Source organism: Ptychodera flava, chromosome 8 (assembly GCF_041260155.1).
Source record: "Ptychodera flava strain L36383 chromosome 8, AS_Pfla_20210202, whole genome shotgun sequence".
Taxonomy (NCBI): domain Eukaryota; kingdom Metazoa; phylum Hemichordata; class Enteropneusta; family Ptychoderidae; genus Ptychodera; species Ptychodera flava.
Window position 1 is genome coordinate 36,204,326 of NC_091935.1, and position 26,004 is coordinate 36,230,329.

At 37.8% G+C, this 26,004-nt stretch overlaps 1 protein-coding gene across 1 annotated transcript in view; it reads left to right on the forward strand.

Moving 5' to 3' along the window:
* Positions 1-26,004, forward strand: part of LOC139138095 (E3 ubiquitin-protein ligase rnf213-alpha-like) — a 129,142-nt gene that overhangs the window by 25,637 nt on the left and 77,501 nt on the right. Inside the window, exon 8 of the mRNA XM_070706319.1 lies at positions 1,643-1,886. Coding sequence (XP_070562420.1) covers positions 1,643-1,886 — 244 coding nt within the window. The remainder of the gene's footprint in view (positions 1-1,642; positions 1,887-26,004) is intronic.

Consider the following 26,004-nt stretch of genomic DNA (forward strand, 5'->3'; position numbering starts at 1 on the left):
CATCATTGCGCCTACAATTCTCCTTTTGGCTGGAGTGTTAGTGGGATCCAGGTGGCATGTCTACTTGTTTTTAAGACAATGGAAGAAAAAGGTGTCTGCTTAGGTGTAATTTAATCTTTAACCTTTTAATTGTTTTATCAAAAAGTTCTTGACCTTTGTGTCAGAGGGCCTTAAGAAAGATAAAGGGCGATCTTCTGAAAATCTAGTAAGGCCATGAAGGGTCAATTCAACACAAAGGTAGTGTACACGCGCAAAGAGAGTAATGCCACGTGGGTGCAAAAATTTGCCATTTAGATATTGCCTAAAGAAATCCCTAACCCAACATCCCTTACCCTAACTTGTAACTGCACAATCCATGTGACAAGTCTCCAAAACACGCATACCGCTATCTAACAAAAGTGTATTTTACTATACTGCAATGACGAATACGTGTAAGTGAGCAACTTGGGACCACAATCCATCGGCGATTAGCTAAAGTATAACGCATTGAATCAATAATGTACATCACTTGACAACAATGAAGATCAATCAGATCAAACATACAAAAATTACTAATAACATATCTTAAAGAAGAACTATATTTTGTCATTTACTTGATGGATGCACTTGAATAAGTTACGCAAGAATGAGAGTGTACGAAAGGATGCATGACAACTAGAAAGGGAATGATAATGATGCACATATCATTGATCTCGTACCCTACCTTTGGGCTACGTCCAGAAGATATACATTCTATTGTTAAGAAAAGTGACTAGATAGAAGTAAACCCCCTATCAAAGGATTACTAGTGTAATTAAGTATATTACATAGCTGACACCTGATGCTTTCATTTACAGAAACATTCGTAAGATTAAATAAAAGTTACCTTTTGTGATAGAATGTTGTTATCACAAATACTAGTTAGAGTCAAGCAAATACCCACAGAAATGAGATTTTGCGAAAATAGACAAAAAAGGTTCTATTTATTTATTTATCTTTTCATACATCATTTGATTTTTTCCTTATATGAAAAAGAAAGTCTTGTGTGACATGAGCTACCACAGCCTGAAGTTTCACAATGCTAAACAATAGTGAGGACAATTCAATGCCGTTATTCCATCATGGGCCATAAATAATCTTGTTTACCTCTTTGTCCGGTATCGTTGACATATTAAACGGTGTTGTGCTTTTGGAATGCCATGAACGAATGTACCCACTTGATATTCATACTTTTTGAAAATATCAAGGATGTCTTTTTCATTAAAAGTGGTGTAGTGTGAGCTTCAGATTTCTTCTCTTCCCATAAAATATTGTTTAATGTGTTTTGTACATGTAAGTAGTGCGTTCTTTGAAAACGAGATTAGTGGTAACATCAAAAAGTGCTATCCAATGTTAAAAGCGTAGAACGTAACAATTGATCATAGCCTGTAACTATAGTACTTGTTTGGAAAAGTTTCAAATTTTCGAGAATCCAAACGATTAATAGAAACTATTTCATCTGACGTCTTCACTATCTGCATTCAGTAGTATTTGTAGGAATGTATAGTTGGTGTGGTTTTAATGTATTAGCCATCACCATAGTAATAATAGCGAAGAGTTGTTACCTTTCAGAGAATGATAGAAACATGGCTTTTTTATTGTTTTTTTATATCTGTAATCGTAGAATGTGCCTGCGGATTGTTAAGTCATCGACTTCTGGAAATGGGAAATCTTTCTTTGTGGACCGTATTAGAGAGAGAGCGAAAAATGAATTCTCCGATTGCAATGCTGATGATGTTTACATAAAGATACCTGTAAGCACCAAATCATTGGATTATTCTGTCATAGCAGAAAGGTTGATAGACAGTGATGACCGAATACGTAACAACAGACAACCCAGAATCTACCACATCGACATCTCGCCACTTGTAAGTTATTAATACTAATTATTTATAATATAATTCATTGTATATCAGTCAAAACCTTTTATTTTACTATCTTTTATTACTAATGAACGTCGTGCAAGGATTAACATTCCCGGTATTCATTTTTAAGTCTTGTTAGCAAAATGACGCAAGACGAAGCTGAAAGGTTGACATGAAAACTTGATGTTTGTAGACATATATATTTCAATTGTCTGACCAAAATTAACGAAACTTGATATATACACAGGTGATACTGCGACTTACATTCATGAAAGTTGGTTACGCATTTTGAGGTCAGATAATTACCAAGTTTTCTACTTAACGAACTTTCTTTGTTAGTTATCTGTAAATTTATTTACCTTAGTGAACACTGACAAAACTTTGTATTTACATAGACGGATCTATGATAGTATTTTTGTTTCAGTTTATTACTAAATTGTAATGACTTTCCTGATTCGGGATATATATCTAGATTAGCTTGATCAAAGTTAAAAAACTTGCTAGGTACATTGATGGATCTATGATATAACATCATTGAAGGGCCCTAATTTGCATAATTAAAGTAACTTCCCTAATTAGAGATATATATCTGGATCTGTTCGATCTCAGGTTACTTAACTTGCTATGTACATAAAGATACTATGATATAAAAAAATGAAAGTCATTAGCTTCATTATTTTCCTTTTTAACGAACTTTGCTAATTAGGGATATATTTATATCTCTCTTGACTTGAGCAATAATGACGAAATTTGCAATGTAGATTTTAGAGTCTTTAATAGTCTTGTGTCAAAACCAAAAGTTTTGGTTTAACTTAATTTTTCCCCGTCCTCTTAGTGATTTTGTTGGTTTTTGTGTATTCAAAGCTAACTCAATCAGAATCTGCCTGATGCCATCCTGACGCCCTTGGGTATTTTGAAATATTTTGGTACTAGAGAGTAGGTATTTATTCCTTTCCAAGATAAGAATTTTTACACCATTTTATTCAAAAAAGCTACAGGGAGGGAAGGAAATTCCCTTCCCTGTAGCCCCCTTCGGAATGGCCACTGATGCATATAAGCCTATTGTGCAAGAGGTGAGAGATGGTGATCTAAAAAATAACTCTGAAGGGGAACTCCGTGGCATGGTGCAACACGTTCCATTAGGGCTATTTATAAACTCATTATGTTCAAACTACGTATTGTAAAGTAACGCGACAGCGACATGTATAGACATGTACTTTTGAGTCATAACCGTCGAACTACGTCTATATAAAGGAGGTTTTTACCAGTGTTGTCAGTCAGTCGACCAGACTACCAGTAAGTATTACGGAGTACATTCTAGCTGATGTAAGTATATAGATGTGAATTTTTCCTACGGATTGTCATGACGGAGGTCTGATATTCTGCAGTTTTCATGAAAAATTTCTACGGAGTTTTTTCTGAACTCGGGAGTTAACTTTTTCATGCGATAGATAAAATTTTAGAAATTTCCTCTGAACTTAAAATGTGCGGGAAGACCATTACTTCAAACAAAATGAGTCGTTTTAGATAAATGGTACTGATATCTAAAGTGTAAGTAGTTGTATCTTTTTTAACAAATGAAATGTTGCTACTTTCTCGTTCCCATGTCAGAATGGAAGGACTACTAAGAGCAACAATATCTAATCCTTTTTTTGTTTTATCTAAGGTTATGATAATATTGCAAGGTGTTCTTGAATCTGTTTTTATAGCGATATTTCCAATTAAATCATCAAACTCGTCTGCTGTACCTAATTTTATGCATTTGATAAAAACTGTACCATGTTGAAGTATTTTCATATTATCTGTCATCTGTTGACTGGCAGTCTGTAAATTTAATTCAGCTGTCTCCTCCCCCACACTCTTCAGACCCAGTTTCTTTAAAGTTGTGTCCCAAAATAATCTTACTGGAACCCCGCTAGCTGTATATGAACAATAATTCTCCCCATCATTTATCCACCTTCGCAGTGTATTATCTGACTTCATGATTGTATTAAGAGGACTAATTTTAAGGTGAATCGGTATACCGAGTAGTGTAATGTATGGATTCTTAGGAGTAAGCCAACGACGAAAATCTAGCAACTTGTACTTGTTAACATTGCTATCGAAATAAATGACATTTGGAGTCCCTGGCAGTTCATCAACCCCACCTGCAATTTCACTATCCAATATATCCAAAATGTTACGTGGTACATTATAAGGCCTGAATTTCTGACTAACCCTATCCCATGTTAGAGCAAAGGGAGTAGGATCATTTGCAGCCTTTGTAGCATCTATTGTGCTTTCATCTACATCTTTTAGTTCGGAAAACTCTAGAGCGTGTTCGTGTTCCTGTACTGAGGCAGCGGCTAAAACGAAATATTTCTCCCTGTCTTTGTAACGAAGGATGTAATCTTTATTATGGTTACCTGCGACCTTAGTATTATTGTTAACTTTAACATCACAAAGATCTTCGAGCCCAAGATTTAGTCCATAATTTACACTTAGACCAAAGTTACCAGGGTTTGACATGATTCTCACGGTACGGTAGTATATACAGTGAAAATTTAATAAATACCTTGTAATAATATACAACGCTTAAAGATGATCATTTGGATTGAAAGCAAAACGGGCAAACCGGTACTGTTAATTTTAACCCTTGCATTGACATAGCACAGTTTACTACAATAAGACTATTACAGTGTTCACTCTATAATTCATGGCATAACATAACAGGGACGAATAGTATAATAAAATATCAAGAAGGTGACCAACCGAAGAAGACTAAATCAATACGTCCAGGTAACTACAATATCGATACACTCAACAAAGCAATCGGGTTGAGGCAGAAAATTAATTTTGACAAAACTTGCCGACAAGCCGCGTTTATCTAACTTTGGCTAAAGATGTTAAAGTATTTTTTAATGCCACAGGTAACTTCGCTAACCTCGTCGGCTTTTCAGATAGGCCAGAGCGGATTTCTTAACAGTCACTAAATACATAGTTCATTCAGATGTCGTTGATGTTACCGGAAATTACGTTACAAGCGGCTTTGGTGAAATTTCCCCCACGAAATGTCAAATGTGTTGTACTATGGTCAACAAGGTATTTGATGGTTTTTTTATGTTTGACCGTGAACTACCATGGTTTGCTATGATATGAGACCACAGTAGGCATTCCAATACTATGATCTACCACAGTTGACCACGGTCTATCATGGCTGACCTGTTTAAGGATATCAGCTACCATTGTTGACCATGGTATTTGATGACTGATTGTATTTATGACCATGGTTTCTGATGGTCAACTATGGTGGACCATTATATTTGATGACTCATGGTAGTTTAATATTGATGCCCAATTTCTTGATGATCATATTGATAATAGGCTGTACGTATATACACTCATATATTTACATAGTTGAGTCTCTTGACATCATTCACAGTTGTTAGCAAGAATTAATGTCATTGCCCGGGAAGCTTAGACCAATTTGCTGTATTCTTGTTCATGTCAGAAGACTGTGGACAAATATTGAGCTGAATTTCTTGGAATTATTGACATGGAGGGCATGAAAGCACTGCTGCAATGGCAGGAAGTTAAGACTATCTCAGTCTAACTCTGTGTTTGCCTCGAAACATGATATCAACATAGGCAAGGTCATAGGTCCATTGCCATTGGACCTTTGACCCTTTACCATGATGTCACATGTCATAAAGCAATGCATTTGATTGGCTCATTTGAAGCAGCCATCTTCAAAATTCACTTCAAACGGATTGTCTGTTCAGTGAACAACTGGAAAAGTAGCTGTGTTTTTAACATCGATTTTGGGAGAAATTTTGGATTTTTTTGCTCATCGAACATTCAGGGAAACACTCAGAAGATGTTGGAGGATGATCTTTGATAGAATCTGAAGGGCTTTTCTGTTATTGCAGTGGACACTATAATGGAGGCTAAGTTTGCTGATCCTTAAGCGAGTCTGTCAATAAATAATGACACCCGTCAGGGATCACTGGTGTTTGCAGAGGTTTGGTGAGGTTTATATCTTTATCTTTTTTTTTTTCCATCCTGACAATTTTCCACCCAAGGTTTTGTTTCAAAAACCATCAAATACCATTGGTTGGTGATCATGGTTGACCAAGGTTAATAACATGGTCAACCATGTTTGATGCCTATGGCCAACTATGGTTAACAATGGTTAACTACCTTGGTTTACATTGGTTGACCATGGTTGGTGACCATGGACAACCATGGTAATTTGTGCCATTTAATAAACATGGTCGACCATGAACTACAAAGGTTGACCATGGTCATATGACCATGAACTAACATGGTAGTCCATGGTAGACAACAGACACTTTCGACATGCAGGGGAAAACCTCAGACTTTTTACGAATACTTCCATCCAGGATACAAAAGAAATAAGTGAAAAGGTCACCTATGACTTATAAAACAGCTCAATTTCCATGCCATTGAGAAAGGGCTCAGATTACATGAGTTCAATGCGTATTTTGATAACAGATCAGGACGGAAATCTAGTCAATTTCAATAACTGTTCAACTAGTTTTTGTATCAAATTATTGTAGCCGTTCCAGAGACCCCATCAGAACGCAAACCATCCTATAACCAATCCTCCAGCAATATAGATCATTCATATTTTTTTTGTTCAGGACTAGGCTGATAATATCTGAGAATTGAACTGGCCCTGATGCAGAGCTAGCTTGCCCTACGGATTGTGCAGCTGCTTATTCAACTATTTCTGCATCTGTATCTCTTAATTCAGCCGCAGCATGCGCATCTTTAGCCTGATTTTCTCTTTCCCAATCAGCCTGGAGTAATCTTTTTTCTGACCAGACATTGCAATCATGTTCAAATTTTTCTAATGCCTTATCATGTCTAATTTTTTCTTCCATCAGAGCCCCACTATTCCCGCTAAGCTTTTGACCGATAATATTTCCTCCTGTGAATGCCGTTGCATTTAATACAGCACCGAGAACTGCCAGTCCTATTGCTGCAGCCATAGCTAATTGTACGTTGATATATATTACTAAGTATAAGTTTCTGTAGGAATAATAATATTATTATTTTCGACTGTCTCTCTATACATTACAAAGTATAAGGTTCTGCAGGAATAATATTTTTCTGTTCAAGGAGATCTTTAGTCGCAACCGCAGCAGCAGTCGCTCCACCTAATTTTGCCATCGAGTGAGATTTGGTCGGCTTGGATCGCCCATATCCATTTTCAGAAATTTGCTGGAGATCATTAGATATCCCATCGTAAGTCCAGCAATTACAATACCATCATACATTGTGTTTACAACTGTTTTAGTATCCATGATTGCTGACACGTATATAAAATAGAAAAATAAAATAATTTTACTCCACGTATGTTACAGTGTGGTAACATAATTGGAGGAACGAAATACAAAACAACAATCAAACCTCCCGTATGGCTGCTTTTGAGCCCATTGACAATGCACTAGGCTCATCAAACTTTGAGACAGGGCAAAGCTCCGTAAATATATTATTGGAAATATACTTTTTATCATTTTTTGGCATTAGAAATATGTACTCTTGCATAACAGACAATAAAAATCATACTAATGCACGATTTAAAATTCTTGGCCGACAACGGTAAATTTGTCAGCATACGGGAAGCTGGCTGGCTAACCGGTACATCGTGTCACCTCTCCGTTGAACACGGCCACACGTACCCCTGGTCAGCGAGATGGAAACATTTATTTGTAGACCTTACTGTAATGCTTTAAATTTGATTTCACCATACTCACACAATTCACAGAAAAAATCCTTATAAGTATAGCTCGGTTTTTTCTAAAATCACAACTTTCATCCTACCACACATCACTTATGGTCTTGAAGTTTGGGGTTCAACATATTCCTCACATCTCAATAGTATCTTTCTTTCGCAAAAAATGGCAGTCAGAGCTATAACTTTCAGTGACTTCACAGCAAACTCAGCTACTCTTTTCAAACAACTTAATATTCTCGATATATACAATTACATAAATTACATATCAGTACATCATGTATGATCTTATAAATAATAACTTGCCACACAGTCTTACACACATACTGTCAGTTGCCTTCTCATTGCTACAGTACTCGTCATAAAATTAATGGTAACCTTTATGTCCCAAGTGTCAACACTTCCTTGGGTAAATTCTCGATATCATATACAGGCTGCATCTATTGGAATACATTACCTAAACAAATTAAAACAAAAACACTAGAAGTTCGTTCAGACACTCCCTTTCAAGTCTCCTCATACACGGTTAGTGTTTTACATGACGAAGAGTTATATTCAACTTTACAAATATGTATATCATAGATATATAAATATATATATTTCACTATACATTTTGGTTTTGGGGTTTTTTTTGTTTTTGTTTGTTTTGTTTTTTTGTGTTTTTTTATTTTACATATTTTCTACTTATTCGTAATGTATTTTTTGTAGTTGTTCTTATTTACTTAGTTAGTTACTTAGCACTTTCAAGTCTACTTTTACACGATTGTTTTTTGGGTTTTTTTTTAAGTGATGAAGAGTTATATTCAACCTTACATATATGTATATCATATTTAAATATATATATATTTTATATACGTTTTTTTTTTCTCTCTTATCGTTTTCTTTTTTACGCATTTCTACTTACTCGTAGTGTATCTATTTAGTTATATATTTATTTATGTAGTTGTTCTTTTATTCACTTAGTTACTTTGTTACAATTAGGGTACTTTGCAATCCCACTACTTTCATGTACACTACCCTCGATATACTTCAGTTTTCTTTTTTCTTCTTCGTTTCCTTGCTTTAACATCAAATGGCTTTGGGAACGGACTAGACTAGCATTTGCTATTTTCCGTTTCCATTACCCTTTATCACCGCACAACTCAGATGTACATTCATCATTGAATTGTAATATTATTATGATTAAGGGTAATAAAGATTATTATTATTATTATTATTATTATTATTATTAATATATAGGTCTAAGTCGGATTGAGTGAACAGGCGAGCGGGTACTTCGCTATGTCACTTACAGTGCGGTGTGCATGATCAATGCAAGCACATAGCCGGTTGCCGTAATCGTAAATTGTTCAAAAACGTAATTTACTACAACAAATTGAGCAAGCGTGTTGAGTTGTAAAGATGGTATAAGCATTAGTTTTTGACATTTTGCTCTCAAATATTATGTTTCGTAATCATGATACGGCATAGAATTGCCCTCGCTGTCTGTTTTGGTAGCCACCTAATTTCAAAGATGGCGCCCGTGGGTGACACAAGGCTACAGCTTAGTATAGTAGCCGCGATCGTAAATTTCTTACAAATACCAACGATCTCAACCTGAAAAAAGCTAGAATTCGACTTCACTTGTGTAATATTCATTAGTTTTTAATGTCTTTGCTTTCGATTCGCTTTTGAACATTCACGCTGCAACAAAGATTTTGCCGATGCCCCATTCAAGTTTAGGGGTTGCGCACTGCCCTCGTATTTCAAATAAGGTAATGTTGGTAGTTGCCGTGATCGTAAATAACTTTCAAATGCATTTTATATCAGAATTTAAACATTAATCTTTGACATTTTAGTCTTCGGTTTTGCTTCATACTGTAGCGGTCCCCTGTAGAATTTGCCGATACTCACTGGGACTTGACTCAAAAGAGCTTATGGTAGCGTACGCGGTCGCATAAGGATCAAATAAAGTCAACAGCTACGTACCGTTGCTGCGATTGTAAATATGTAAGAAGTATGGTTTGATATCACAATCCTAACAACAGAGTTCGACTTAACGGATGTAATTTTCAAGAACATTTGACATCTTAAACTAAGTTTGGTTTTTTACAGTTACACTTTGACGTCGATTTTGCCAATGTCGATTGGTGCCGGGCACAATGTCAAATATGGCGCCGATTTCTGCCTCACAATAATAAAACACTCGATCCCTATAAATCGAGTGCCCCGAAAATCAAGAGGTTGCCCCAGTACGAACACCTATCACATACACAAAATGTTACCTATAGATTAAATTAAAATTATGCTCAATTATGGGAAAATTTATTTCAAATACATTATCATAGAAATTCCGCTGTGACCCTGATGGCAAAAATTTTGAAGCAAAATTAATGCACGTATTTTTGCAAACATCGCCAATTATTAAAAAAATCATGAAGTTCTCAACAAAATGGCGACCGAAAATATTGCCAAATAAATGCGGAAATGACAACGAAACCTACTGAATTTCGGGTTATTCTCTAATATGGAACATTTTCAACAGAAAGATGGAACACAGAATGTTCTGGAATTAAAATCACGTTTTCTTCTCGCAGGATTAATGAGACTTAATGAGACCTAAATTGCCATACGCGTGTTGTTCGTTGTTTGTCGGCTCCAACTATTTTATCGATTATCGCCAGAAAAAACAGACGTGACTCAAAAGGCATATTAATCCATCTCATACAATGTAGAGGGACCGGGATTTGGTTGGGAAAACTTCCTTTCCGCTACCATTCCAAAGGTGGGCTCCGTAGGCGTCGCTTTCTGAAGCGGCTCACACGTGGGGACTGGTTTGCGTAAGAGGACAAATATGCTGAGCACGCCCCCAATATAGTCCTAATGTAGTCAATGAAACCCCTTTAATTCCAAAAACAAGATAAACAATTATTATACCATTTGTCATACTGTTGTGGAGCCCCTTGGAACGCGCTGGAGGGCAGACAGAGCTGTCACAGTCTACCTCAGTCATTGCTATTGATTCCCGCTGCACTATTGCTTGGCGTTTCTTCTCTTGTTCTGTCTGTTCCATTCTGCTAATTTCTTCCCTGCAGCAACTCTCCCTGTATGTTTCATCAGTAACGTAATTTTCTGTATATTGCACTGCGGCTTGTTCCGAGGGGTAGTCATTGGGGCTGTTTCCGTTTGCTGAGTCGGTGTTGGAACAGTTTTGGGTGCTTGCGAAGTTGAATCCATTTATTTCAGGTATTATATTAAACCCGATTTTTTTTAAATCTACATGTTTACCCGTAATTGAACTGGTGGAAACTAGAGCAAGTATGGGCCCCATGTGTAGGCTATCCATCCTGATAATCGTTTTATTTCAATGTTTAAATTAAATCCTTTTTAAGATCAGTGGCATAGTTATCTCGATCATCGATTGGAACTACCTGACTGATTGCGCGGGCTCCTAGATCTATGAAACTTTGAGTGACGGTATCACTTATAAGAGAACTGTATCTCGCTTCATAAATTTTAAAGACTTTAATTACCGTTCATCATTCCACCTTTCAACACTTCGATTGTAATCTCCTTACCAAAAAGTAACTGAATTTGACTACTTGCAATGATACAGAGTAGTTTTCCACGCTTCGTCTCTATTATGGATCAGGCGTCAGACGCTGCGGGTGGTGCCCCCTTTGGAACGCACTGTCGTATTGGCCGCTGCCGATGACTTTATTAAATTCTCCATTGTTTGCAGTATGTTATCTATTCTTAGTAAAAAATAAAAAATTCGTTTAAACCTGAATCCGAAATATAGTATTAATATAGTCTGGAATATGACGAGAAAATATGGTAGTGTATTATGAATATGAAAATTCTCCTCCATTAAAATCTATCTGTATATACTACTACACATATATAATCATGAGTACAGACGCATTCCAGTTTCTTTTCAACTGAATAAGACAAGCGTATCGACAGTACAGCATGCTGATGTTCGTTCCAAACCAAACGACATAAAACCTACTCTCATGGATTTAGAAATATATGTAATGCCAACAGATAGATTTACTTTTTATCCGCCGGATATATTCAAAGATAACGTAATCACTCATCGATCGGCAAAAGAAAGTAATATATGGTTGGGCGTCCCGCACATGAAATACTGGGACAAGCAATTAAATTTTGCCGTATGGTGCAGCACAACTGGTTGTGGTATATCATTCGCTCATCTCAGGGACAGCAAATTTCCGCCACAAATACGTTCATTCTGTCGTTTTCATGTATACTTTACAGTACGTCGGATCCTTCACGAAATGGAGGTTGCACTTCCAGACGATACTGGAGGTGTCTTCAAAGCCAGCGACAATCCGCACAATCTCGTGAAATATGAACTTCTCTGTACAGAATTTGGAAATATAAGTCCCACGAAGTCCGACTTTCGATATCGCCAAGGGCAAAACTCAGGTCTTGGCTATGGTTATGAATATTACAATAATCATGGTCCCGTTCAAAAGCCTGCAGCTGAATACAATGGTCACGACTTTTTCCTCTCCGCCGACGGAGGCGTTTATTACACACATACAATTTTTGGAAAGAAAAAACTTGTACTGCCTGACAAAGACCGACCATACTATTATTTCTTCCAAAATGACGGATCGGAGGGACAATACAATAGTTTTGTCTCTCTGAAGGGAGACATGGGACTAACAAAGGCCGATCTCGCCCGCCTCAATGAAAGCCTTGAAGCCTATATTGCATACTTGGCGCACAAGCCTATATCAGTAGTACCATAGTGGGTAATAGTGGCAGTGCAGAGCAAGTAAGAAAAGAATTCAGCGTTCTCCTCGAAGATGAAATTCGTAATAGTGATAAGGTAATCAGTTATTACATGGCGATATCAAGACGCAATAACAAATACTGGTGTAAAACTTGATATGGCCATTTCGTCCAATTTATTCTCTTGCCGTCTAAATGGTCATTCTTTTTGGCCCGGCGATCACAGGTTATAATAATATAAATTGCAATACGCAACAGAATCTATGGTCTTCAGGGTAAATGGGGATATAAATACTGAAATTAAAGAAAGTGCTAAACATGAGATGAATGGGGACGAGGATGCTTGAGAGTGGCAGGATGACCATCCCGAGGCCACTCCAATGATACGAGTCGGATTCCCCTCCATCGGAACGGAAGGCAGCAGACACTGCCGGCTCGGACCCTATTCACAAATTCGGCAAAATTGGTCTATCTTTAGCCATATTCATTACATTTATGTACAGTATAGATCAGATGTACGCGACCCCACCATTCAACATGATTATAACTGGGCCGACAAATTCTGGCAAAACCAAATGTGTGATGGATCTCCACACCGGTCCGTACTTAGGAAATTTGACTAGAAGTTTTCATCTGTCTAACATTCATGAACAATAAAACGTATAATAAAAGATTCATTTTCACAGATGACCACGTGTTTGTGTTTCCGGTCGGACTCGATGCTCTGGATGATACACTAGCCTTCATACATAAAGAATGGACCGGCACGAACACTTTAATAATCCTCGACGACTGCGCCTCATCCAAAGATATGAATAAGTGCAGTGACGTTTTAGCCAAACTTGGTCTCAGCGCAAGACACGACGGATTATCTGTCTGTGTTCTGACAATCTGTACAGAGTAGAACAAATTTTGAAGACGAAAAAAATTAGAGGAAAGAAATACTATCTGATAAAATGGAAAGGTTATCCAGAAATTTTCACAGTTGGAAGCCAGAGAAAATGTTATTAGAACTTCGAAAGTACCCTTCGGAACGCTATTTAGTTCCTCCTGGTACTTGGTCAAGTACTAACGTAAGTACTTACGCAAGTAATACGAAAGTTATTCAATAAGTACCATGGAGCAAGCCTTAATTTCTTGAAAGCGTAAAGTGCATTATTATTCCATCCACCTGGCCAATTATTTATCATGTATTGTCGTAAGTAATGTTCACTTATTGCATCCTTGCGGGCTGTATGTGGATGAGGTGGTACCCCGGATGCACATATTAAGTTTGCAAGATCTTCAAAGCGACTTCTCATGTTGTTATGAGCTGTTCTTTCGAGTCCCCCTTGTTCAGCTTTATCGATAAGTTCTGGTTGAAGTATAATATACACAACTGACATGAGCCATAGACAAGTAACTCCAAAGTCTTGCCTCTTCATCATGTCAAGTGCATTGTAAGCATTGTAAGCACACACAGATTCACAAGCATTAAGAAGTTTGTGGAGGTTCTTGAGTGACACCTTAGGTTGTTCTAGTTGTTCTTGACCAGGTGGATAGTAAGCTTTTTCAAGTTCCTCCTCTTCAACATCATCGATTAAAAATCCCTGTCTGCCGCCGCCCCAGGCATTTCCAAAGTCAAAAGCTAGTGGAAAATCTACTGGCCCAACTGTCTCTGTATCAATTGTAGGATTAAGTATATTCTTGAGAAGGGCAGACGTAAGTGGTTGACTAATTACCAAACATGGAAGTCTGTAGTCATCGCAAATTTCTAAAAAAGTCTGTTTGAACCGCTTATGAATCTCTTCTAGTTCTTTTAAGGCGAACTCGGTTATTTCATATTGTCTTGCTCGAGTCAGAATATTCCGCCTGCAATAATCCCAAGTCATGTCTTTAAATATGATAATGAAACCGTGTAAATGGTCGAATGCCTTTGAAACAATCTTTTTTTCTTCCGACTCCATGTCAACACCACGGATTCGAGAAAAAGTCAGGTGTTGGATTATACTAGAGTTACAGATGGTATAATTGTCCCGTCCAGTATACAACTTGCGCTGCAAATTAAGAGTATTTTCTATAAAATTATTCTGAAAATCGGCGCTCTCCACTTTTCCATTATAAAAGTCGGCAATAGTGTTAGAAAAAATGACGGTGTCAAATGCTGGCATGTGAGTCGCCGCCAAATTTATTGCATCGTAACTCTTACCACTTCCAGTTGGGCCATTTATGAATATGAATGACATTTTTTCGATATCTATATCATAGAAAATGTTTTTAAAATTATTTTTTTGCAAAAAAAATTACGATAAGACAATGGCAATTCTTTTCTATTTCAGATGCAATAAAAATACTGGGAAGTGGAGAAAACGCTAAAATTAGTGATGGAGGTAAATTAGTATTTGGTGAATAAGTAGATTCTATTATATATGTCGACAATGAGCTAGAATTAATTTTGCCCATCAACCCTAAATCTGGCTCAAAAGATCCCGCTACATGCGATGAAATGTGTGTGTGTTGGCGACCGAGTCTTCAACAGTTTACCGATCTGTTAGTATCCCGTACCTTAGGTGAAAGTTTCGATGCAAGCACCACTAAAAGCTATGCTGCAAGCCTGGCCGCTCACGCCAAGAATGCTCCGCAGGTATTATTTTACAATCCTTCTAAAGTGTATCAGAAGCGAGGGAGCGACACACAGACAAAGTATTTTAAATTTCGGTTTAAAAGAGGAAATTATAATGACGATTTCGCTACATGCATTGATATAGTTCAAGAAATCGACTGTGGTTTTAAAGCAGTGAGCCGATTGCCAGCCAGAGAAAATCCTGCTATTGTACCTCGTAATATCCGAAGGGGTAGTAAGATAGAACTCTTAGCATTTAAATCGCACTTATTTATGCGTAATCTTTCTTTCACTATAGAGAGGTATTTTGTGTCACACCTTATAAACCTGAAATTCGAGACGTGGAAGAACTAGTCGACTTAGAAAGATTAGGCGCGATATATAAACAAATAAATGCTGACAAAAATATTATAGTGGATTTTGATTATCTAGCATAAATATTTCTTTTTAATTTTTTCTATGATATATATAGGATAGTACGATGAAGCCAGTCATGAATGAATATAAGATAAGCCAATTGGCCGATATACATCAACTTGATTTAAATAGGAACCTAGACACTAAAAACTACTCATACACGATGACTCACACATATATAACAGATTCTTCAGGCCAAGGATTTGCTCTAGAAAATCCATTCGGCGAAAGACAGAGGGTAAATTTCAATGATCTTAGAGACGAATTAATAAATAAATATGAAAAGGTGGTCACGCCTTCGGAAAGGGACGCACCAATCCTTCGGAAACTTCGAAAACTTACATCCAATTTCCATAAAAATCGGCGTCGCTTATAAAAAGCATTCGACAGGGTAGTTTTATGAAAAGAATTTCCTGAAGTCAAGCGGGGCGAGGACATCGCAACGATCGACATTGATGGTATGGACAAGGAACCGGAACGAAAGATATACCATGTTTATACAGAAATGAAAGTCAAATTGGTTGATCCAAAAAATAACAGTTCACAAATTCGTACATTGCCTGTTATATTAAAAGATACATACCCAAAAGATTTAAGAATCGAATGTGAAACAACAATTAATAGATCGCTTTGACCATTATCTTGATACAACTGAAAATGTTGAGGGTTCCGGTCTCGTTCTCGAGAAGATACTTAATTTGAAGTAAACTGGTAGAAGTTCGACTTGGTGCTGGCAGCTCACGCGACAGCCCGATTCAACTGCCATAATGGTTAAAAAATAAGAAATGTGTGAGTGATCTGGTTCTACCTAGCGGTCCTGGCGAGCATTGCTTCCAATATGCAGTCGTAGCAAGTTTAAAGTTGGGTGACACCGAGTCTTGTGAGAAGAAATGTGGCCAGGTAAGGAAGAATTGGAAAACGTACTCCTCGTTTGTCGCAGATTACTGTTGGGATGGAATACCATTTCCTACACCCGCTGATCTGACCGTGTACAAGCGCTTCGAGCAGCAAAATCTAGGCATGAAACTCCAAGTATTTCAGATTTATGAAAATGATCCCGACCCGTCCGGCATAACTGTCTTGTATAGTGGTTGTTCTGATCATGAGAAAACATGCCGCCAGAAACTGTCCGGTTTCGCAGGCTCGTTATGTATTCAAATATATGGCATAAAATCAGCATAATGAGGCGTTAGCTGATGATGTAGGACTATCAAGTACGGTTTCCCTGGATTAGTGGGAGGAGAACTTCGATGATTTGCTTAATGGCCCTCGTTAATTGGGATTAGCTGATGAACAAAAGCGGGCTCCAGATCCATGACGCTCTTTTGTACTCTTTGTATAAACACCAACTGGCACAAGACCACTAATTCATTTCCCATAGGCCACCACAGTAGCGTTGAGCTCGATTTTTCCTATTTTAAAAACATTCAGCGGCACGAATCCTCTTAACAGGTGTTAGGTCAATGTCAGCTTGACTACTGATTAATTTTTCATGTGGGCAAGTCTACGGAAATTTTGAGATAGTGATGAAAATAGCGCCCTCAGTGGTGTTTTTGACAAATTTCAGGCTTATTGTTATGATTTCTATTAGCCCTAGAACTCCTCATATTATCACCAAATGCTCCAGCCATTATTCACAACAGTCTGCATTTTGATTCAGGCAGAAAAATATCTTTTCAAAAATTCTTGACGTTAAAGTTCAAACTAAACAAGCATCCATGCAGATATCAAAACTTCAAGGTCTGCACTATTTTTCTTCCGAACTATCTTCGTGGGTAACGAACCCGGAAGTGAATTAGTGATCTTGTACCAACTGCTACTTCAGTCGACCGAACGACGGTAAAATTGTAGTTCTTATTCCATTATTCTCTGTGACAGCGAATTCTCGAGTTCAACGTTTATGCTGTATATATATTTATCCGATTCATTTTACTCTTTTTGCCATTTTTACTTGTATCGTTACTTGTATACGTTGGCCGACGATGTTCTCTCTTCCACTAAAACAACAAGACTGGCAAAATTAAATTGTTTCGCTTGTTTCCTTAAAAATTTGGCGTTTTAACTAATCGAAAAAAACTTAGAAACACACACAAACAAACAAATAAACAGAAAAGAGAGCTGCCTATCGACAACATCACTGCTCGACTATGTTGAAGTGTCATGTACGGTTATACTATTCCAGCCTACAGTTACGTTCAACGTCGTTGTCAATGACCGACTGACTAAGCACCTTGACCTAGCTGTGTAGAATCAAAATTCCCTTACAAAATCTTCTAATATAACAGACGTAAGATAGTCGAATTAGGTAAAACTTAATAAGACAAAATTTGATCGCATGTGCATGCATGGCTTTTCACAAAGAGAGAGTACAAACATATCAAGAGACTTGTAAATGTAGCGATTTTGTCTTATAACAACACTTGATGTGTTTAATTTCAACAAACAACTCCGGTCGCCATGGATTTTTTTTCTTTTGGGTGAAATGGCTCCAAAGCCCCCTTTCTGGGGTTTTGTCAGTTCGTGTGTTTTATAGTCCGCTTGCCGTATTTTCGGTTGTTAAAACTTCGAGAACAAAGAAGGTGGTGTTTAAAAGTCATGGATACCTCCAAAAGGCTGTTTCTCACTCCGTAAGCCTACATTGAATCAACTCTTATTTTAAGCTGTAACACTAGCCTGTCAGCATGGCAACGTAATTTTGACATTTGTAGACGGAAAGAAATCACGAAATACAGAGACTACATTGATTACGCTTTCATGTTGTGTGATCAGCGTTGTTGGCCATCCAACAGTACCGTAACATAACAGCTCCGCGATGTTATTTTTCATAAATATGTTTATAGAGATTGTAGATGAGGATAAAATTGTTGTGTAATGTTTGAGAGATATGGTTCAAGGGATTTTCAATTGACTATACACCAAGACACTGTGGTCAAGATTAGTATACACATGGTACATTGTTGCCTTATTAACAACCTATTGTTTTGTATCAATTGCACTTCTTCGTTTGACAAGGTATCCTCGGGGCCTGGCTGTCGTGCTTTCTGTCGCGTGCCCGCAGCACAGGTACGGTCGAATCGAGTACCTGGATTAAACCATTATTTCTTAAGACGATGCTCTTAGTCTGTTTTTGGCCGATTTTTTGTAAAAAGAAAATATAAGTATTTTGTTTTGTTTTGGCAGGGACAAAGACAACGTACAACTGCTGAACAGCCTTTTCCGGGGTAATAGCATGAATCGCACACACACAATTATTTGCATTAGTAAAACGTGCCCGATTAGCGTTTGCCACTCGTACCACTGCAAGTTGACGACTACAATAATTCACTGTTGCGAAATATTTCACAATGCCGTGATAAAATTTGCAATTTGTAACCTCCACGAAAATGATAATTGTTATTACGTTGTTTGATTAACGGGCGGCCCTAATACATGATAAAACAACTGTGAAATTGTCTTCGTTGTATAAAGAAATTTGCACTCTAGATACTTGACAAAAGTATAGCATTGTCTTCAAAGACAGGCTTATCAACAGCTTTGAAACAGGTGGTTTTCTCGAAACACCGTATTTAATCATTTAATGGGGTAGGCAAAAGTAAAGTGTAGCGAACATGCTGAATATACCATTTAGCATTTAGTAGTGATTGGCGGGTTACTCCCGTCGACGTCATATGCAAAGTAGGCCTAAAACCAACACCGCCAGAGTTACTGACAGCATTTATGAATGCGGAATGAGCCTTGACTATGCAGAAATTGCGTTCTCAAGGCAGACTTAGCCGGTCATTTTCTCTTGGGGTAAACCGTCATGCGATCGGAGTAATCTACAAATCCATACCAAACGGCCCTTTCAGGGCCAACACTTCCTCCAAAAAGAGAAATACCGTAACACGCACATCAATTACACACCACATTGTTTCGCTCTCGTCGCATCAAAATGAACGGGAGAAATCCAGCATAAAATTACATCAGCTTCGTAACTGTGATTTGGTAGGCTTAAACTTGATTTACTTGTCAACATAGCATGAAAAGTTACGCGTTCCGTCAGAGTATATGTGATCACCATTTACAACTACTCACGGTTTAAGTACTTTACAAAAAAGGCCCATCATTCATTTTTCTTTTTACAAACGGCTTAAAACAAGTTTTAAAAAGAGTTGTGAAGTATACAAACTGTATCAATGGCATTCCATTCTCTAGCTTCGCACGGTGTTCTGGTAATTAAATGATCAACATTAGCGTACAAAGAAACTTTGCGTAAGATCATCCTTATCAACGTTGCAGGGCGACGATAATTATACTAGATTTGTTGTTTATTTGGCCCCTTTCCTGTATTCCATTCTTGATCGCAATAAATCTTGATCTGTGGTTTGGTTGGCAGTAAGTTATGTCTGTGCTTTATGCTTGTTCACGCAAGTGTGCCCAGGCTAATCAAACGTAGACACAGTGCTAATTGACAAGATGAATAATCTTTCAACCGATCCAGCTGATGAGTCTACAGGTGTGAACAACGAAAGATTTGGATTTTTTTGTTTCACTCAAGGATTGACACTGATACTTGACTTCTTTTGTCACCAAAGTAAACAATCACTGTCTTGAGTGACAGCTTACGCTCTGCATATATGCATAGAAAATGAACAATTCATGGCTAATCCATGCAAAAATGCATGTCAACTAATCGGGTTACCCGTGATTTTCACGGGTTGAAGCGGTTTGAAACCGGACACTTCCTGGCGGCAGTACTTGGCATGATAGGGGACCTTCGGAACGGACAGGAGCACAGATAACCAATATCTTACTAAAAGTTGGTGACAGCAGCTCACACGACATCGAGTCCCGAAGGGGCCACTATGTACCAATTACTGCATTAAATCGTCGTCTTAATTCTAACAGTAATCATAAGAATAATCACAGGCAGAAGGTGTATTTGTATGGTTTGTAAGCGAGGTTTTGCGTCAACAGAAGAATTGGAAATACATCAGGTGTACTGTGGGACAGACACTGCTCAGCCAGTTTTTCCTAAGGAAGTGTGTCAATTCGAAGGCCACCGGAAAAAGGTTCCTTGTCCCTACGTTGTGTATGCAGATACTGAGGCAATAATTGAGAAGGACACCAGCCTGCACATTCCAATTTGTCTTTCATATGTTATGATTGAACGATGGCCACCCCTGCTCGACAGTAAGCCAAAAATTTACCATAAAAGAACATTCACAGGCCTCTCATGTGTTACAGAATTTCTAAAGGATATGAAGAAAAGGGCTGAGAATTATTCGAAATCATATTATTTGAAAATAAAACCGATGAAAGATCCTTCTAATTACAAGAATCCATACAATATTGCATGTGGAGATCCCGCAACACACCAAATAGTGAAGGATAAAATATTTTTTATTGTGAAGGATGTCGCCCGTCGAGAACCATTCCTATCTACTTTCACAACCTCAAGGGATACGATGGTTCTTTTATTTTGAAGAAGTTACATGAAATAGATGTTGACATTCCAGAGCCTAAAATCATAGCTAAGACGGGCAATGGAGGCACTATGTGTCTTATGAAAGCATTTACTTTTCACGCCTCAATTGTTGTCGGCGGAGAGAGAGTGGCTGAATAAGAATAGAGGGAGACAGTGAAACGTTTCTTTTATATAAAGTTTATGGACAGTTTACAACTACTCGGTCCGACCGGATCGCTTGATAAATTGGCAAAGATAGTGCCAGATGATGGATGGATGGTGCCACTTTCTTATCCAAAGATTCAGCGGGAGAAAGGTTTCTTCCCATACGAATATGTAGACTCGGTTGACAGACTGGAAGAGGAGGAGCTCCCACCGAGACACTAATTTATAGCGAACTAAAGGAAGAGGATATCACAGAGTCCGAATATAAACTTGCATTGGATGTACAGAAAAAAGTGGGATGCCAGACCATAAAAGATTATATGGAATTCTATTGCAAGACAGATGTTCTCCTTCTTGCGAATATATTCGAAATTTTCCGCAACACATGCTTAGAAGCATATAAGTGCCAGCTCACTATATGTCAACGCCCGACTTGACATGCAATACTATGTTACTTTACACAGGTAATAAGTTTAAGCTCATTCAAGATGCTGAGCAGATGAATTCATTCAGAGAGGAATTCGAGGTGGTATCAGTCAGTGTAATATTCATTACTTATAGACAAATCATTCAGCTTACGCGACAGAAGAGATAAGTGGGAATTACGATCCGGAGAAGCCACTGTCCAAATAAAATATCTCGATGCTAATAACCTCTACGGATGGGCAATGAGTCAACCAATGCCAATGGTGGGACTTCATTGGAAGACTAGGGAACAGTGGTTCCGTCGAAAGGCTGACTTGCCTGACGGTGGAGCGTATAGCTTCCCACCCTGTTTTCTAGAAGTAGACTTAGAATACCCTACCGAATTACATGAAGAACATTCCAATCTACCTCTAGCTCCGCATTACTATGAATTTCCAAGGCTGGGCAGTCGACTGATTACAAGTCTAATGGACAGAGAGAGATGCGTCTTACATTACAGGTTACTCAAATTCTATATTCAGATTGGAGTGGGGCTGAAAAAATACATCTGGCGCTCGCATTTGAAGAGGCTCCGTGTCTCAAACAATATATTGACTTAAACACTAAAATGAGGACAAAGGGAAAGACAGATTTTGAAAAGAATTTCTATAAGCTGATGAATAATGCAATGTTCGGCAAGACAATAGATGTTCGAAAGTACAGAGACTTTAAATTTGTGGCGGGTCACAGTAGTACCGATAGTGGTCGTAAAAAAATTCAGAAGTATAATCCAAAGATGAAACATATAACTCTCATAACTAGTGAAGAGAATGGCGATTCCTGCGACAGTGCCCTTCTGGAACTAAAAATGGATAAATATGAATATAAAAAGCCAGTTTTCATTGGCGCAGCAGTGCTCGAACTTTCTAAGCTGCTTATGTATGAGATGCATTACAATTACTTTCGAAAGCGGTTCCCTGGAATACAATTAGCCTACATGGATACTGACAGTTTTATTTACAGTGTGCCTCTTCCTTCTGCAGGCTCACGCGTCAGCACTTTCAATGATATAGTCCAAGAAGATGTAGAACAGAATGGTGAGGGGTCGATATATGATACTAGTGGTATGAAAGACGTGATGGGAGTTCCAAAGATTAATAAAAAGGTGATAGGTAAATTTAAAGATGAGTTGAATGGTGAACCTATTCTTGACTTTGCTGGCATTCGTTCGAAAGTATATGCTTTTCAGACTCCAACTTCAGAGACGAAAAAAAAAAGAGATAAAAGATGTTTGTGTTAGAAAACATTTGAACTTTGAAGACTATAAGGATCTGTTTGAAACTGGTGCATTCCGAAGGAAGGAGACCGAGCGGGCACAATTTGTACAGTTTGTACGAAAAAAACCTGGTGAATCCGAAATGGAAAGCGTAGTAAAATCATGATGGCACCAAATGATACCTGACCTGTGCAGTTGTACAATCCAGACACGGGCAAATGGCTAGCAGAAGCATAGCCGATAGGATGGAGTCCATTAAAATAGTATAGACTTTAATCTACTATTCTCAATGGAGACCTGAGCATCACTGATAACATAAACATGAGCAAATATATTATCATCGCGAGCGTCGATACCCTTCACTGATGTATCCATTTATTATTTCAAGTTGTACACCATCTTTTGTGTTCATTATTTTAAACCATTTCCATGAATTCAATATCTTTATAGCTACGCAGATCGATAAACAGACAGAATTTATTCTTCAAATAATCGACTTCATCCATGTCAATTTCACACCAATCTTTATCTTAAGCAAAATACCGTTGTGTTTCTTACCAAAATTGTCTCGGTAACACCTTCAAAGCGTATATTTTGTTCGCAATACCCTAAATTATCACAGAAACAGATTCAATAGATGGATTTATGAAAAGTTCGCTATTCAGTTCTGACTGATTGTGATTTATAGTGAAGAGTATCAGGACACCTCTCATGCTACAACGCGGTACATCAATATATTCATTGATAACTGTGGTCGATTCTTTGAATGAGATTGTTCTAAAATAATGTAAATGCTCGTAGAAAAAACTTTTTCCATTGTTGTAATATCTAACAGTATCTCTCGCAAGGGTGGGATCCGTGATTGATTCATATTTCATTTGAATGTTTTTCAATTTATAATTGGGTGTAGTAAGATGATTACTGACAAGTAATTGGGTGGCAGGTGCAAGCGTAATTTCCCATTCAATATGACTCCCTAACGCTGATGGATATGCAACCCCATGACCTGTGATGAGGGGGATGAGTCAGACGAATGGCATATTTTGTTTTATATGTGTCTAAAAGTAAATAATCGTCGGCGACAGCAGCATCTGCATTGGCAGCACCACTCCTCAATTTTCTTAGTTTTGTTCTGAATTCGGCACAGTGTCGTATTTGCTCTCTCTTTTTGTGTTTGAAGAGATTGCGATAACATTCAATTAGGTTATATTTATTCAAATTGGGAAGTACCTGCACATGTCCCTCAAATGTGAAGACCATACGCGCCACCATTTTTTTTCCAACATTTTGAACTACTCGGTTATCTTCATGTCCCGTTACTTCGAGATCAAAAACTAGGTTGAAAGTATCCGGAACTAGGACTACTCAACTTTCTAACTTTGGACCTGGATCTGACACACTTGGATGACTCTTATTCGCAATCCCTAATTAATCAACAAAAGCTTTGTAGTCATGGTTTAGATAATTCCATTCATCGATCCTATTTTCGATAGCATGTATTCTATCTGTATTATCGCTAAAAATTATTCGTAAATTTTTATTTATTTCATCTCTGAGTAGTCCCATGCCGTTTGGTGCTAGCTTCCCGGCCGGCAGTCTCAATTGTAAAACATCTTCAGAATACAATGTACGACTCACATATTCGGGCTCTGCGCTAGAGCGATATCTGACGGCCTCATCACCGAATACATTTCTTACAAACTCAGATCCGCCTGGCTTAGTTTTTATTGTGTTTTATTGCATAAAATGTCTCTCCAAACTTTCTTTGTAGCGGGATATTTTTGAAATACAGTTTTCTATCCTTAATTCTAGTTACTTCAATCATATATTCTCTTACTGACTGATCAGTGATATTATGATATTTCATGAATTTATCAACCAATTGTATTCTAATTTCTCTAATCTGACTAGTTTCTGTATAAACATCCAACTGCCGAGGGCTGTCGCGTGCGCTAGCCTGGAAAGGATCGGCTTCTGCAAGGGCATTATCGTCGTCTATAAAGTATGTTTCAGCAGTAGCATCATCATCATCATCATCATCATCAGTGCCACTTATAGTCGGGAGTTAAAAATCTTCTCCTCCTGTTGCCATATTGTCTCTCTATATTACTACAATTATTTTTATCATTCCTTACATATACAGTAAAAAAAAATGCACGTATCAGTTGTTGAAAGCGTTGAACAGTTAGCTGACTATATCGAAAGAACTAGCGCTGCATATCGCCGCAGTTATAAATTAATGGGTCGAATTGATATGGCTCTTAATGTGACTAAGGGAATTCTTGTAAGCTCTGCTGTAATAGCGGCAATTCCAGCAGTGCCAGTCTTGTTAGCCTTAACTCCTATACAGGTGTTGTTATTGATGTGATACAAGGGAAAACGGAGTATCAAAGAGGCGAGGGTAATATGAACATTATTACGTTCAATATAAACAGCTGCTTACACAAATACAAGAAAAAGGTGCATCTATAAAGAAAGAAGAGGATAAAGAGACCCTTTCAGAACGCACCTCAGAACTTATTCAAAACATATTTCATCAGGCACTAGAAAAACAAAACAAGAAGGGTTTAGTCCTCCTTTAGAATGATACATGCGACATTACGGACTAAATGGCTATGAAATTTAACTCCCGAGTTCAGAAAAAACTCCGTAGAAATTTTTCATGAAAACTGCAGAATATCAGACCTCCGACATGACAATCTGTAGGAAAAATTCACATCTATATACTTACATCAACTAGAATGTACTCCGTAATACTTACTGGTAGTCTGGTCGACTGACTGACAACACTGGTAAAAACCTCCTTTATATATACGTAGTTCGACGGTGATGACTCACACGTACATGTCTATACATGTCGCTGTCGCGTCACTTTACAATACGTAGCTCAAAAAGTGTGTTTATAAATAACCCTAACCGAACGTGTTGCTACATGTCATGGAATTATTTTTAGATCACCATCTGTCACCACTTGCACAATAAGCTACATACGCATCAGTGCCCGTTCCGAAGGGTTGCTATGGCTACGCTCACTGATGCGTTTGAATGAGGTTACAGGGAGGGGAATTTCCTCTCCTCCCTGTAGTTATTTTAAATAAAATGGTGTAAAAATTCTTATCTTGGAAAGGAATAAATATCTTCTACTCTAGACAAAAAAACAACCAAAGCTTGCCTTTCAAACGGCCGCCACTCTATGGATAAAAGTGAACTTTGGATTTTCGAAAACTAAGAGGGCAAAAATTTCTTTCACCAAATGCTTTAAATTGAACCCCAACAAGTCGAAGATCACATGAGAATTGTGAAAATTTGCAAGTCCGAACGCCTTTC